Below are 13,421 nucleotides of genomic sequence, written 5' to 3' on the forward strand. Positions count from 1 at the left end.
CTGGGTAGACACTACAACACAATAATTGTAATTGGTAAACGTTTAAGATTATTTATACTATATAGGGTGATACAGATACTGTAAGTATACAACTTATAATTATCTTGATTTATTTTTCCACAAAACACAGACAGCACACCTATTATACATTTTAACATTTGAATTTGCATTTTTAGCATAGAGGAATTGTTAATGGATTTTAACCACCAGGCTTATAATTTTACATATCTGCATAACTTGGAAAATATTTATGTAAAATCTATGCATTTATGCATGTTATAAATTTCAATCCTAGATGGTTACATATTAGTAAAGTAATTAAGTTTCTCTTTTCTTTTTAATGTACATTTAATTTATTGTAGCATGCTAGGATCCTGTGTTCAATTCCCAGCATTGATTTAATGATTGGTAAACAATTTTAATATATGTTTATTGGGTTTTCAAATTCAACATTTGAAACATACACCTGTACTAGAAAATACTAACATTAAACACATAAAGAAATATGATTTAGGATCTGAATAAATGGGTTCTTGGTGTTAAATTAATATTTCTTCCTCTACCTTAATTGATATATCAGGTCCCTGCATTGACCCATTCCTCCCACCCATCTCTATGTCCCTTTTTTCCCCATCCAGCTCATTATATAATGGATATTTCATTGCTGTAAGACCAATGAATTGCTTTAAAAATCTAACTCTTCCTATTAATTCCCTTTATGGTAGGTATGTTTATGCCAGTGTTTACAATAGTCCCTATGGCAAAGGTTCAATAACTGTCTCCTTGTGCACTCTTTCTTATAAAACAGCATTAATAGATTCCATCTAACTACTCCCTAAATAAACCTCTTCACTCATCTTTTAACATTTTTCCAAGAACAGATCAATTTGGTGCAAGTTCAAAACATATAAATCAGAGAACCCTCATCCTCCTCACCTGCCAACACTGCTTTTATATGAAATAATTGCATACATTTGAAAACAAGATTCTTCACTTATTAAAATGTATTATCTAGGTGAAATTCTGTACAGAATAGAAGATAAAGATGGCTGTGAATATTATGCAAAATGTAGTGACATTTGTGAACCAGAACACTTCAAAGGTCCATGTTCCACAACAATTGCAACAAGTACTGCATCAGAAACATTCCGCTCTGCTAGCACAACTACATTAGAATTTATACCAACAATACCTACTTCATCGGAAATAATGGTAAGCAGTGAACCTTCAACCTTAAGATCAACAGGCTCTACTGAAGGATCTAGTCCCTCTAAAACAACACCATTAAATATTATATCCACAACTTCTTCATCAACAAGTCTTATGCCTTCACACCCACCAAGCTCAAGAAGAACAACTTCAAACATTCCTTCCAGCACATCTCCACTGGAACATTCTGCAACAACACCCTTCTCCTCGGTGGCAGCTGAAACATCAAGTTCTTCAACACAAGCAACTCCAAGCATAAAGCCTTCAATCTCAGTTGTCTCAACAGGCACCACATATGAAATTAGTTCAGGAAGTAGTTTTCCCACAACACAAGTAACATCTTCAGGTGAAACAAGTAAGTTTGTACATATTGATTGTGTTAAAGACAAATGGCAAAAGAATAAAATGCTTCCCCCAATTTTTTTTTTAATTTGCTTGTTTTTTTGTAAAAAATTAATGACGTATAGCCACTAAAAAGTACAGAGTGCTGTTAAAGTACAATCATAGAACAATAAATATAGGAATAAAATCTAGGGAAAATCAGCAAAATCATAGAATACACTCGTTTATCAGTTATTAATTAAACCAGTATCGTGGATTTTGGATCAATATGTAAGCCTTAGCAAATTGTATATCAATAATTTAATATATAAAAGCCCATAATATTGGAATTTACAATTTACCAAAAGCCTACTTACATTTAAAAATACAATAGGATAGAAAATGTTGTACAGGTATAGGATCCATTATCCAGAATGCTCGGGACCAAGGGTATTCCGGATAAGGGGTCTTTCCGTAATTTGGATCTCCATACCTTAAGTCTACTAAAAAAATCAATAAAACACTAATTAAACCCAATAGGATTGTTCTGCATCTAATAAGGATTATTTATATCTTAGTTGGGATCAATTACAAGGTACTGTTTTATTTCTACATAGAAAAAGGAAATCAGTTTTAAAATGTTGAATTATTGGATTAAAATGGAGTCTATGGGAGACAGGCTTTCCGTAATTCGGAGCTTTCTGGATAACGGGTTTCCGGATAAGGGGTCTGATACCTGTACTATCCAATACTAAGGTCTGTAATATATAGAAAAGGATAGCACAGAAGAAATAGTTATTTCCAATTATTCATTGTCTCCTACTCTGCCATTTTTTGGCAAACCCCACCCCTTTAAAGGCACCTGACTTCCAACTTCAACTGATCCCTTGACTGGAGACATGCCTGAACCCCCTCCTAATAATGGCCCTCTGCACCAAACAGCATCAAGTCTATTTTCATAGTGCCTGAGAATTACAGTTTATTACTTGCATGGATATAATTTAGATATGAATTTTCAAGAGTTACACTAGTTTACTCTAGGATGGGCTCCAGCTACACACACTGTACTATAATTGCTTATTTCTTTCTTTACAGCTTGTGGGCCTTGTGAATGTTTAATGCCATCTTGTGGCACTGGATATCGAGTTGTCTCTTACAAGCCACCTGGAGCTTGTTGTGCAATTATAAAATGTGGTAAGCAACATTTCTTGAATGGAATTTTTTTTTCTATTATTTTTACCAGAACACATTAAAGGAACTTTTTAATCATTTCTAACATAAAGTAATAAAACTAGGAACATAGGAACTTACTGAAGACACAGTGAGGCATACTTAATTCAGAATAAATTCAGAATATTTATGAAATAACTTTAATCAGAAAAATTAGACTTGATCTCAACAGAAATTGCATTGTTGCATCATTGTTACAAATTCAAATGCTTACAAAACCTTGAATAATAAAATGGCCTGAATGTTGATTTTTCATTTTTTAATTGATAAAATCACAAAATTCAAGCTCAGAAAACTCTAGACAACTCTAGATCATGTTACAATATTATACAATATTATTATTAACATTTATTTATAAAGCGCCAACATATTCTGTAGCGCTGTGCAATAAGTGGGTTTCATACATTGGACATACAGAGTAACATATAAAGCAATCAATAACTGATACAAAAGGTGAGGAGGGCCCTGCACAAAAGAGCTTACAATCTACAAGGAGAAAGGGTTGAGACACAAGGTGTGGGAATAGGCAAGATCAGAATTAAGCAGCACACTGAGGTTATGTTAGACTAAATGAAGGTAAGTTTCTCTAAATAAATGCATTTTTAGAGATCTTTTGATGGCAGAGAGATTGGAAGAAAGTCTGACAGATTGTGGGAGTGAATTCCAGAGAAGGGGGACAGCCCTTGCAAAGCCTTGACTGCAAGTTTGTGAGGAGGAAATGAGAGAGGAGTTGAGAAGTAGGTCAGTAGAGAAGCATTCTCTACCATTCCAAGCGGGTTGGATGGTACCTAGAGATAAGTTCAGAGATGTAGGTTGGGGCAGATTTATGGACTGCTTTGTATGTGAGAGTCATTAGTTTGAATTTTATTATGGATGGTAGCGAAAGCCAGTGCAGGAATTGGCAGAGTGGCATGGCAAAGGATGAGCAGTTTGAGAGGTGTATGAGCCTGGCAGCAGTATTCATTATGGACTGGAGAGGGGACAATCTCTGAAGGAGAAGACCAATTACCAGAGAGGTACAGTAGTCCAGGCGAGATATGATAAGAGAGTGAATAAAAATTTTGGCAGCATCTTGGGTGATGAGTGATCGTATTTTGGAAATATTTCTTAGGTGAAAGTGACATGATTTGATAAGTGACTGGATGTGAGGAGTGAAGGACAGGGTGGAATCAAGGATAACCCCAAGGCACCGGGCCTTGGAAGATGAGTGATGGTAGAATTGTGATTGATACCGTAGAAAAGTTTAAGTTAAGGTAATGCTGGGACATCCAAGTAGAGATGGCAGACAAGCAGGAAGAGACATCAGTTAGGAGCTCTGGGTTGGGATTATGAGAGGAAAGATAGATCTAAGTATCATCAGTGTAGAGGTGGTACTGAAAGCCAAAAGAATTGATTAGTTTGCCAAGTGGGGAAGTATAGAGAGAAAATAGTAAGGGGCCCACGACAGAGCCTTGTTTGTTTCTGTAATTCTTTTTGAAACACGGAAAAATAGTGCCCGATATGAGACATTTTTATCTTCTGTAGTTATTTAGCAAGTTAAAAAATGGATCAATAACAATAAAATTGCAGCCTCACAGAGCATTCTTTTTTAACTGCTGAGGTCAGTGATTCCCATCTGAAAGCTGGAAAAAGGTAAAAGAGGAATATTAGACAAATTAATGTAAATTATTGTAATTTAATAACTTCTTTTGTTTCTGTTACAGAGCCTGATTCTGTCTGTGTGGTTGATAACATTATATACCAGGTAAATATTTGTCTGTTTTGCCAGGCATTGTTTGTATGTTAATATTCTGTAATGTGTTTTGTGCTTTGTTTTAACATTACTGAGAATTTACAAAATGTTTTAGTTTGATTATTACATACATTTACTTTTTTATCTCTCAGAAAGGGTCTATCATACCACAAACAAAAAACCTTTGTCAGAAATGTGAATGCTCCATGGATATGGATGAGAACACAGGGTTTAATGCTGTAAAATGTGAGCCAGTTGTATGTGTGCAAACATGTGATGAGGTAGGTACCTGAATATCTGTCCATTACCATTTCAGAACAATAGATACAGTATGTTTATGGATGTGTATGGATATGTTTCTGGATAGTAAGTGGACCATGGATACCATCCATCCTGTCACTGAGGAGTCACTGGTTGTCAACTGTCCAGGTCAGGGGTGTTTATTACCCGTGATCCACCCTAAAGCGGCTTTTGCTATACCACCCCCCTCCCTTCAGCGCCTACCTTTCCTGCGCCAGAGGAGGGCACATCACTAGGGCAGAGAGTGCAATTGTGCTCTTTGCACTAGAAGACACACATTTCCAGTTTAATAATTAGAAAACTGGGCTCTTAAAGTAGTGATGAGCGAATCTGTCCCAAATAAAATTTGTGAAACGGCAAGAAAATTAGTGAACCGGTAAGAAAATTGGCGAAATGCATTTTTTTTTTGTCGCCACCATGTTTTTTTGTTGCCCACACCCAATTTGACGCAATCACACCCAGATTTTGCCGAGACCGCACCCAATTTGATGTACAACAAAAACAATTTACATGTAGCAAAGTTTTCTGCAGAGAATTTTCACGGAAGTTTCACGAAACAATTTGCAATGGCGAAATGCAGAAATTTGCTACAAATCCATTATTGCCAACAAAAATTTGCTCATCACTAGTTACCAGGAGTGGCTTTTTACTGCCACCTGAGGCAATTTGAGAAGCATCAGCAGCACCCATGGTCCAGGGACCCTCACATAGTTTGGAGGCTACTGTGATGTACTTTAACAATTAAAGGGCACAATATTTATATATTTTCTATATTATAAATAAACAATGGGAGCCTATCTGATTTAAGCCCCTGTTTTTTGGTCTCCCTCAGTAACCAGTCAGTCTCCCACTGTCAATAATCAGCACCCAAAACATAACTTATCTGTTCCATTTAAATGCATAGAAGTCCTCCAATATTGTTGAAAGCAGAGAAGCAGGGAACAAGGCAGGGGGTGAGATGGGCAGAAAGAAGACAGGGCCAGTGGCATATGAGGGACAGGTGAATGACAGAGGAGACCAAAATGCACCTGGATTACTTCAAATCTGGGCTGAGAAATGTGTCCAGTTGCTTGCAAGTACAGGATGGAACATAGCAGCAGCAAGGGCACCAAGGAAAGTCTCCAAGCTAATCCTGCTCCCTCAGCAACCTCTCCTCTCTCTCTTGCCAAACATTCCCCTCTTTCTCTGATTCTGCTCGCTGTTCTTCTTCCCACCCTTAACACCCTTAACATCCTGAGCACTTGCAGCTGTTGATGCAGACCAGATTAAGAGAAGGCAGGAGAGGTACATGGCCAGGATCTCCACTGCAGTGACATAGGCACGTTCCTTTTCTGCCTAGCCCTAGTTCTGGCCCTGTGCAGTAGTTAAATAGGGAAATACGTATTGTAGAAGAACTCATCAAATATGGCAATATTTTAATACAGAATTAAAATAGATTTGAAATGCTTGGGGCCCTCCTATGAGCTTTTTATCCTACAAAGATTCCAACTATATTTAAAACATTGTTGCTGATTTTACTATTTTTCTAGGGTTTTACATACATTGAGAAAGCTGGCCAATGCTGTGGAGAATGCATACCCAAGCAATGCACCATGAAGGGAGCAGATAACAAACAGGTTGAAATCAAGGTAAATATATTACATTAAAAATGTCATAAATGATTTTAAACTGATGAAATGTATTATTATCCATCTTTCTTTATAAACTTGTTAAAAAATGTTATCTAATATATTAAGAATATAAAAACCCTGATTGAGGTAAACCTGAAATTGACCCTTAACAGTACATAGGACCTACAAGAACCCTTATTTCACAGCTCATCTTGCTGCATAGTCTCTAACACTATCAGGTCAGATCTCACCTATCATATTACAAGTGTGTTGTGTGCCTAAATATCCCAAGACATTACTCCTACTACTGTGTGCCAGAATATTAAAACGATTAATCAAAGTAATAGAACTGACTTGACTATACAGACATGTTTTTCTATGGGCTAAGATATTATTGTCCTAGTTTGTAATTGTAACCTTTTTAACTGTTGCCTAAGCAACCATTATCTCTGGTTGGCCTCAAGATCCTTATTCGTGAAACGCATTTGGCACATGATTTTTTTTTGTCACCCACGTCTTTTTTGTCACCCGTGGTTTGTTTGTTTTTTTTGTTGCCCGCATCTATTTTTTTTGGTGCCCACACTTTTTTTACTCGACCATGCCCAATTTTAACGCGATCATGCCCAATTTTGTTGTGACCATGCCCATTTTGGCGCATCCGCTGCCTTTTTTTGATGTGCGACAAGAAAATTCCGTGCAATGAAGTTTTCTGCGACATATTTTTCTGTGCCAAATTCTCACAGAAGTTTCGCGAAACAATTTGCCAATGCGAAAATCCGCTGCGAATCCATGCCTGGTGAAAAAATTTACTCATCACTAATGGTGGCATAAAGAAGACTACCTGTCTTCTTTATGCCACCATTAGTGATGAGTGAATATTTTGGCCAAGCAGTCCAAAATAAGGTTACAAGATACAAAGCGATCCAGGACAGCAAAATGATTTGCAGCAAGTAAACAGAACAACTAGACCCAGCCCATTTTTTACTACAGCCTCATAAAGCCTTATACTCAAATATAACCTTTTCTTAGTATACTTAGCAATTGATGCAATTCATTACAAAAGTCAACATGGACACTTATTTTCACACTGGCAAATTGCATGCAAGTTGTGGAACACACTGCAATATGACTAAGAAACATAGGAATTTGCCATTTTGTACTTTTTATATAAACTAAACCATCTGAGTATTTTTAATAAATAATTTATTTTATTCAAGTAATTCCATGCTTTAATTGGTAGGTTGGGGATTCTTATCGCCCACAAGGCAACACTTGCAGCTATTATGAATGTGATGAGGTCGATAGCCAACCAGTTCTAACTAAAGTGAAGCTGATCTGTCAGAAGTTGGACATCTCCAAATGCGAACCGGTACTGTATATTTGCACTCATTTTGTAAAACAGTTACAATCTTAAAGTCATTCGAAAATAATTGATGCACATATTTGGGGTTGATAAGTGATGAACATGTTTGGGTTTCAAAAAACATCTTACTGCAAATAGTACACCACAAAAAATGTCCTTTTCAATTACTTTTCATTTTTTTACCATCTTTCTAATGTTTAGAAATTAATTTAGAATTAATTAAATTCTCATAATCTCTCCTATTTCCCAGTATATGCCCCATAATGGTAACAATAATTTCTAAACCAGTTTCCTGAAGGTGAACTTCCCTTTTAGATCATACAGTAAATATTAATATCAATATTTCTCCAATTCCTGCTTCAGAACACAATTAAATATGATGAGGATGGCTGCTGTCAGACTTGCACAATTAAACCAGGTAAGACTGATACCTTTGAATTGCAAAGTGGTTTGTGCTTCTATATGCAAGTGTATTTATAGTAGATTGTTGACGAAATACTAAAATATCTCAAATATCTTTTCTTATTTAACATCAAGACATTAAAGTAATAGAGAAACCCACTGTCATAGAAGACTGCAACCCTCAGAAAAACTTGACAGTCCTGAGACAAGATGACTGTGAGGCTGAGGTGGAATTAACATCCTGTGGAGGACCTTGCATGGGATCATCCAAGTAAGCTACAGATACGTTAAGAGTGACTTATAGCGATGAACAAATCTGTCCCATTTTGCTTCACCGAAAAATTAGCAAAACACAAAAATGGCACTTGTTGCTTGGCAATTTTTTTCCGCTGCAAATTTATACGTCCGTTTAGTGAAAAAAATCCGCCAATGGCAAAATGCAGAAATTTGCCACAAATCCATGCCTGCCAAAAAAAAATTTGCCCATTGCTAGTGACTTGATTTAAGTCAAATGCATAAAGAGGTTAAACTAGAATTAATTAGGCCCTACATAAGATAATTTCATATTCTATATTTTTGAGAAGATTTTTCATTCTGCAAGCACATCACCCAGGTGCAATATAGTTCTGGACCCATTAGCAGTTGAATGCCAGCTTCTTTTTCTCTGTCCACAAGTAATGAAAATAAAGCAGATGTTTAAATTAAGTCATTTAAATGAAATCTCAGTATAGGTATGGGACCTATTATGCAGAATGCTCAGGACCTGGGGTTTTCTGGATAAGGGATCTTTCCATAATTTGGTTTTCCATACCTTAAGTCTGCTAAAAATCATTTAAATATTGAATAAATCCAGTAGGATTGTTTTGCAGCCAATACGAATTGATTATATCTTAGTTGGGATCAAGTACAGGTACTGTTTTATTATTACAGAGAAAAGGGAATCATTTAACCATGAAATAAACCCAACAGGGCTGTTCTGCCCCCAATAAGGGGTAATTATATCTTAGTTGGGATCAAGTACAGGTACTGTTTTATTATTACAGAGAAAAGGGAATCATTTAACCATTAAATAAACCCAATAGGGCTGTTCTGCCCCAATAAGGGGTAATTATATCTTAGTTGGGATCAAGTACAGGTACTGTTTTATTATTACAGAGAAAAGGGAATCATTTAACCATTAAATAAACCCAATAGGGCTGTTCTGCCCCCAATAAGGGGTAATTATATCTTAGTTGGGATCAAGTACAGGTACTGTTTTATTATTACAGAGAAAGGGGAATCATTTAACCATTAAATAAACCCAATAGGGCTGTTCTGCCCCAATAAGGGGTAATTATATCTTAGTTGGGATCAAGTACAGGTACTGTTTTATTATTACAGAGAAAAGGGAATCATTTAAGCATTAAATAAACCCAATAGGGCTGTTCTGCCCCCAATAAGGGGTAATTATATCTTAGTTGGGATCAAGTACAAGTACTGTTTTATTATTACAGAGAAAAGGGAATCATTTAACCATTAAATAAACCCAACTGGACTGTTTTGCCCCCCATAAGGGGTAATTATATCTTAGTGGGGATCAAGTACAAGGTACTGTTTTATAATTACAGAGAAAACGTAAATCATTTTCAAAAATTCCAATTATTTGCTTATAATGGAGTCTATGGCAGATGGCCTTTCCGTAATTTGGAACTTTCTGATTAACGTGTTTCCCATACCTGTATTATTGTTTTGCAATTGTTAAATTCTAACAATAGCTCCCTGCAATAAGTTTGACTAAAGATTGCTTTCTGTACTGAATATATATGCTTTTTACAGATATTCCATGGAATCCCAGAGCATAGACCACACTTGTACCTGCTGCAGTGAGCTGGAGGTTGGAGAGAAACAGATTAAACTTCTATGTGCTAATGGTCAATACAAAAGCTACACTTACAAGGATGTACTAAAATGCGGATGCTCTAGTGCTAGCTGCACTCCATTACCTTGATCCACAGGGATACCGCAATAGTTTGCTCAAATGACTACATACAAGAAAGAAAATAAAGCAAACATAAAAACTACACCATCAAATTGTCTGTAAAAAGTTAAAAAAAAATAGTTTGAGCATTGTTGGAAGACAAAATTGAAATGCTTTTGTGTAGTCCAAGCCTATATTTTTGTAATGCTAATATACATTAAAATTCCAAGCAAATATGATATGCTTTGAGTCACATTGGTTATTGCTTACATTGCATGAAGTTATATAAATGTAACTATACATTATAATACAGACTGTGCAGGTCTATAACAACCATACTGTCTTAGAGGAGTTACCAATGAAAACTCAAAGGCAGAAGGTCTTCAAAAACATTTTAAAGAGCAATGTGTGAAATAAACACATGGAGCAAATTTTGGACAAAATGCCCTTTTTTGATGGGAATACAATTTCTGCATATTTGTTAGTACCTTGGCTGTAAAAGCAGACCTATTCTAGATGAAATCCACACAATCTGCCCCTCTATATTCTTATTAGGGTATTTCATTATGTATGGCCTTCCAAGGAAGGAAAATTAATATAAGTATTCTAATGAAAAAAGGTCAGGTTAAAGTCCCTTTCTCAAATCAAGTAGCATATGGTTATAGGAAGAGTAATCTGTTAAAGGAGAAGGAAAGGTAAAAACTAAGTAAGCTTTATCAGAAAGGTCTATGTAAATACAGCCATAAGCACTCACAGAGTCCTCTATCAAAAGAAACACAGGGTGTCTTGTCTCCTTTTTTGTAAACATGTTTTTGGATATCAGACTTCCACTCTCAGAAAAATACTTCATTCCCGGGGCCAGAGTCTGCGCAGCTCTCTCCTGCTCCCCCCTCCCATAAGATTTAATAAAACTCTCTCCCCCCTCCCTTAGGAATGTGTAATCTGAGCTACAACTGCTAGAGCTGCAGCAGGAAGCTATGAAGACCAAGCTAAAATGGCAGCTGCAATCTTAAACAAATGGAAGGAGCTACTAGGGCTCTTTACTCAGGTATGGTAATGCTCTTTGCAGAATAAATACAGTGTTCTAGGTGGCACTAATGTGGCGAATCTATTGACAGTAAAAATACTTTCCTTCTCCTTTAAAGCAGCTACTAAGGTGTTTCTTCTGAAGTCTTGTGTGTGTCTTAGGGCTTAGCTCTTTTTTTTCTTTTTTGCTTTTAATTTTAATTAAAGCAGGCAATTTCACCTCATATATCAGTCTCAAAAGATCCAGAAGATGCATCTGTAACTTTCAAGCAAGTAGTGTTTATCTAAAGGAGAAATTAATTGGAATGCACCAACACCAGGGCCTGGTTTGGAATTTGGCTGAATTCTAGTATTTTTTGCAGGATTGAGGAACCTTGATCCCTGAAATAACTACACACCATGATGCGCCATTTAAAAATTGTAAAATTGTGTTCATTTATATTAAACTGAAAATGTGCCAATTATGAACATTATGTGCCATTGCAGGAGACCAGAATATGTTGCATGCTACTATAAATGTCAGTTAAGAATTTGATAATATTAATATATTAAAACAAACGCACATTTTTATTAGTTACACATTAAAGAAAATCCTTGAGACAAAAATAAATAAACAACAAGGTCACAATCATCCATTGTGCTTTTTAAAGGAAGAAAGAACTTAAAGGGATTCTGCCATGATTTTTATGGTATAGTTTTTATTACTATATTACACTGTTCACATTGCAAATAATTGGTTCTAGCATTTAAAATGTTATTCTTGAACCAGTAGATGTAATTTTTTCAAGCTGTAATATTATTGTGTAGGCAGCCAGTCATTGTGCCTGACTCTAAGCTTTCAGAAGGAGCCAGCTCTGCACAATGGAACTGCTTTCTGGCAAGCTATTGTTTCTCCTACTCAATGTAACTGAAGGAGTCATGAGTCAGACTTGGACTTTTCTATAAAGTTCTATTCTCATTGGGAGCATTTTTAGCAGTGCAGCTGTCAGGGAACTGATATCTTGCTACAGTACCATCCCATTGTTCTGGCTGCTGGGGGAAATGAGAGGAAGGGTGATATCATTCCAATTGTAATGTGACTGAAGTTTATCAGAGCATAAATCACATGATTGAGGACACTTGAGAAATGGAGAATTCAAAATTAAATATAAAAAAATCTGTTTGCTCTTTTGAAAAATGGATTTCAATGCACGATTCTTCTACTGAGAATTTCTGTTACTGTAATTGATGCTTTTTATAAAAAAAAAAAAATTGTCATTATTCCTTTAATTTTTCCAGTGGAGCCTCAAACAAACAACTTTTTAATGATCTCATTATCCCTCAGTTAGAGATAGACATATATATAGTTGTATATTCTGTAGTTGGGTCCCTATTAGTGATGAGCGAATCTGTGTTTCGCTTCGCCATAAAATTCACGAAACGGCAAGAAAATCCGCGAACGGCGAAATATTTGTGAAACGCATTTGTTGCACAATTTTTTTTTGTCGCCCGCGTCTTTTTTGTCGCCCATGTCTATTTTTTTGTCGCCTGCATCTATTTTTTTGTAGTCTGCGCCTTTTTTTTGCCGCGCCCAATTTTGACGCAACCATACCCGATTTGATGCACGACAAAAACATTTCTGTGCGTCAAATTTTTCTGCAGCGAATTTCACAGAAGTTTAGCGAAATTCGCTGCAAATCCATGCCTGGTGAAAAAATTCGCTCATCACTAGTCCCTATTTAGTGTTGTTGACTGGAAAAATCATGATAAGTGCTTTGCTCTACCCAATTTGCGGCGGTTCCCTGATTATTGGCAGCTGCCCCTGTACTATATATATGAAGTGCAGATAATTATTGGGCCTGTTTTGAAAATGAAGTGCCTCTTTCAGTCAGACATACTATAAATAGCATCTACCCAGTAGATTGTGAGTAGTTCAGTCTTTTATTTTTTGATTATATATATATATATATATATAGTGATGAGCGAATCTGTCCTGTTTCACTTCTTCAAAAAATTTGAGAAACTACCGAAAAACGAGTGAAACAGCGAAAAATTAGCTAAATGCCTATTTTGATGCGACTGTACCCATTTTTACATGGCTGCACCTATTTTTGGGGCAACTGCAACTTTTTTTGACGTGCAACAATTTTTTTCACTGTAAATTTTCACGTAAGTTTCACAAAACAATTCGCCAATGGCGAAATGTGGAAATTTGCTGTGAATCCATGCCTAGCGAAAAAATTCGCTCATAACTAATTATATATATATATATATATATATATATATATATAT

At 36.0% G+C, this 13,421-nt stretch overlaps 1 protein-coding gene across 1 annotated transcript in view; it reads left to right on the plus strand.

The window, feature by feature from the left end:
* LOC116410388 (mucin-2-like) overlaps positions 1 to 10,363 on the plus strand; it is a 58,797-nt gene extending 48,434 nt beyond the window's left edge. The window contains exons 30-38 of the mRNA XM_031900753.1: positions 1,016 to 1,564; positions 2,626 to 2,724; positions 4,464 to 4,504; positions 4,645 to 4,773; positions 6,322 to 6,420; positions 7,643 to 7,771; positions 8,129 to 8,183; positions 8,303 to 8,438; positions 9,983 to 10,363. Of these exons, the coding sequence (XP_031756613.1) occupies positions 1,016 to 1,564; positions 2,626 to 2,724; positions 4,464 to 4,504; positions 4,645 to 4,773; positions 6,322 to 6,420; positions 7,643 to 7,771; positions 8,129 to 8,183; positions 8,303 to 8,438; positions 9,983 to 10,154 (1,409 nt within the window). The 3' untranslated portion in view covers positions 10,155 to 10,363. The remainder of the gene's footprint in view (positions 1 to 1,015; positions 1,565 to 2,625; positions 2,725 to 4,463; positions 4,505 to 4,644; positions 4,774 to 6,321; positions 6,421 to 7,642; positions 7,772 to 8,128; positions 8,184 to 8,302; positions 8,439 to 9,982) is intronic.
* Positions 10,364 to 13,421: the final 3,058 nt, after the last annotated feature.

Source organism: Xenopus tropicalis, chromosome 4, assembly GCF_000004195.4.
Source record: "Xenopus tropicalis strain Nigerian chromosome 4, UCB_Xtro_10.0, whole genome shotgun sequence".
NCBI classification, from domain to species: Eukaryota; Metazoa; Chordata; class Amphibia; order Anura; family Pipidae; genus Xenopus; species Xenopus tropicalis.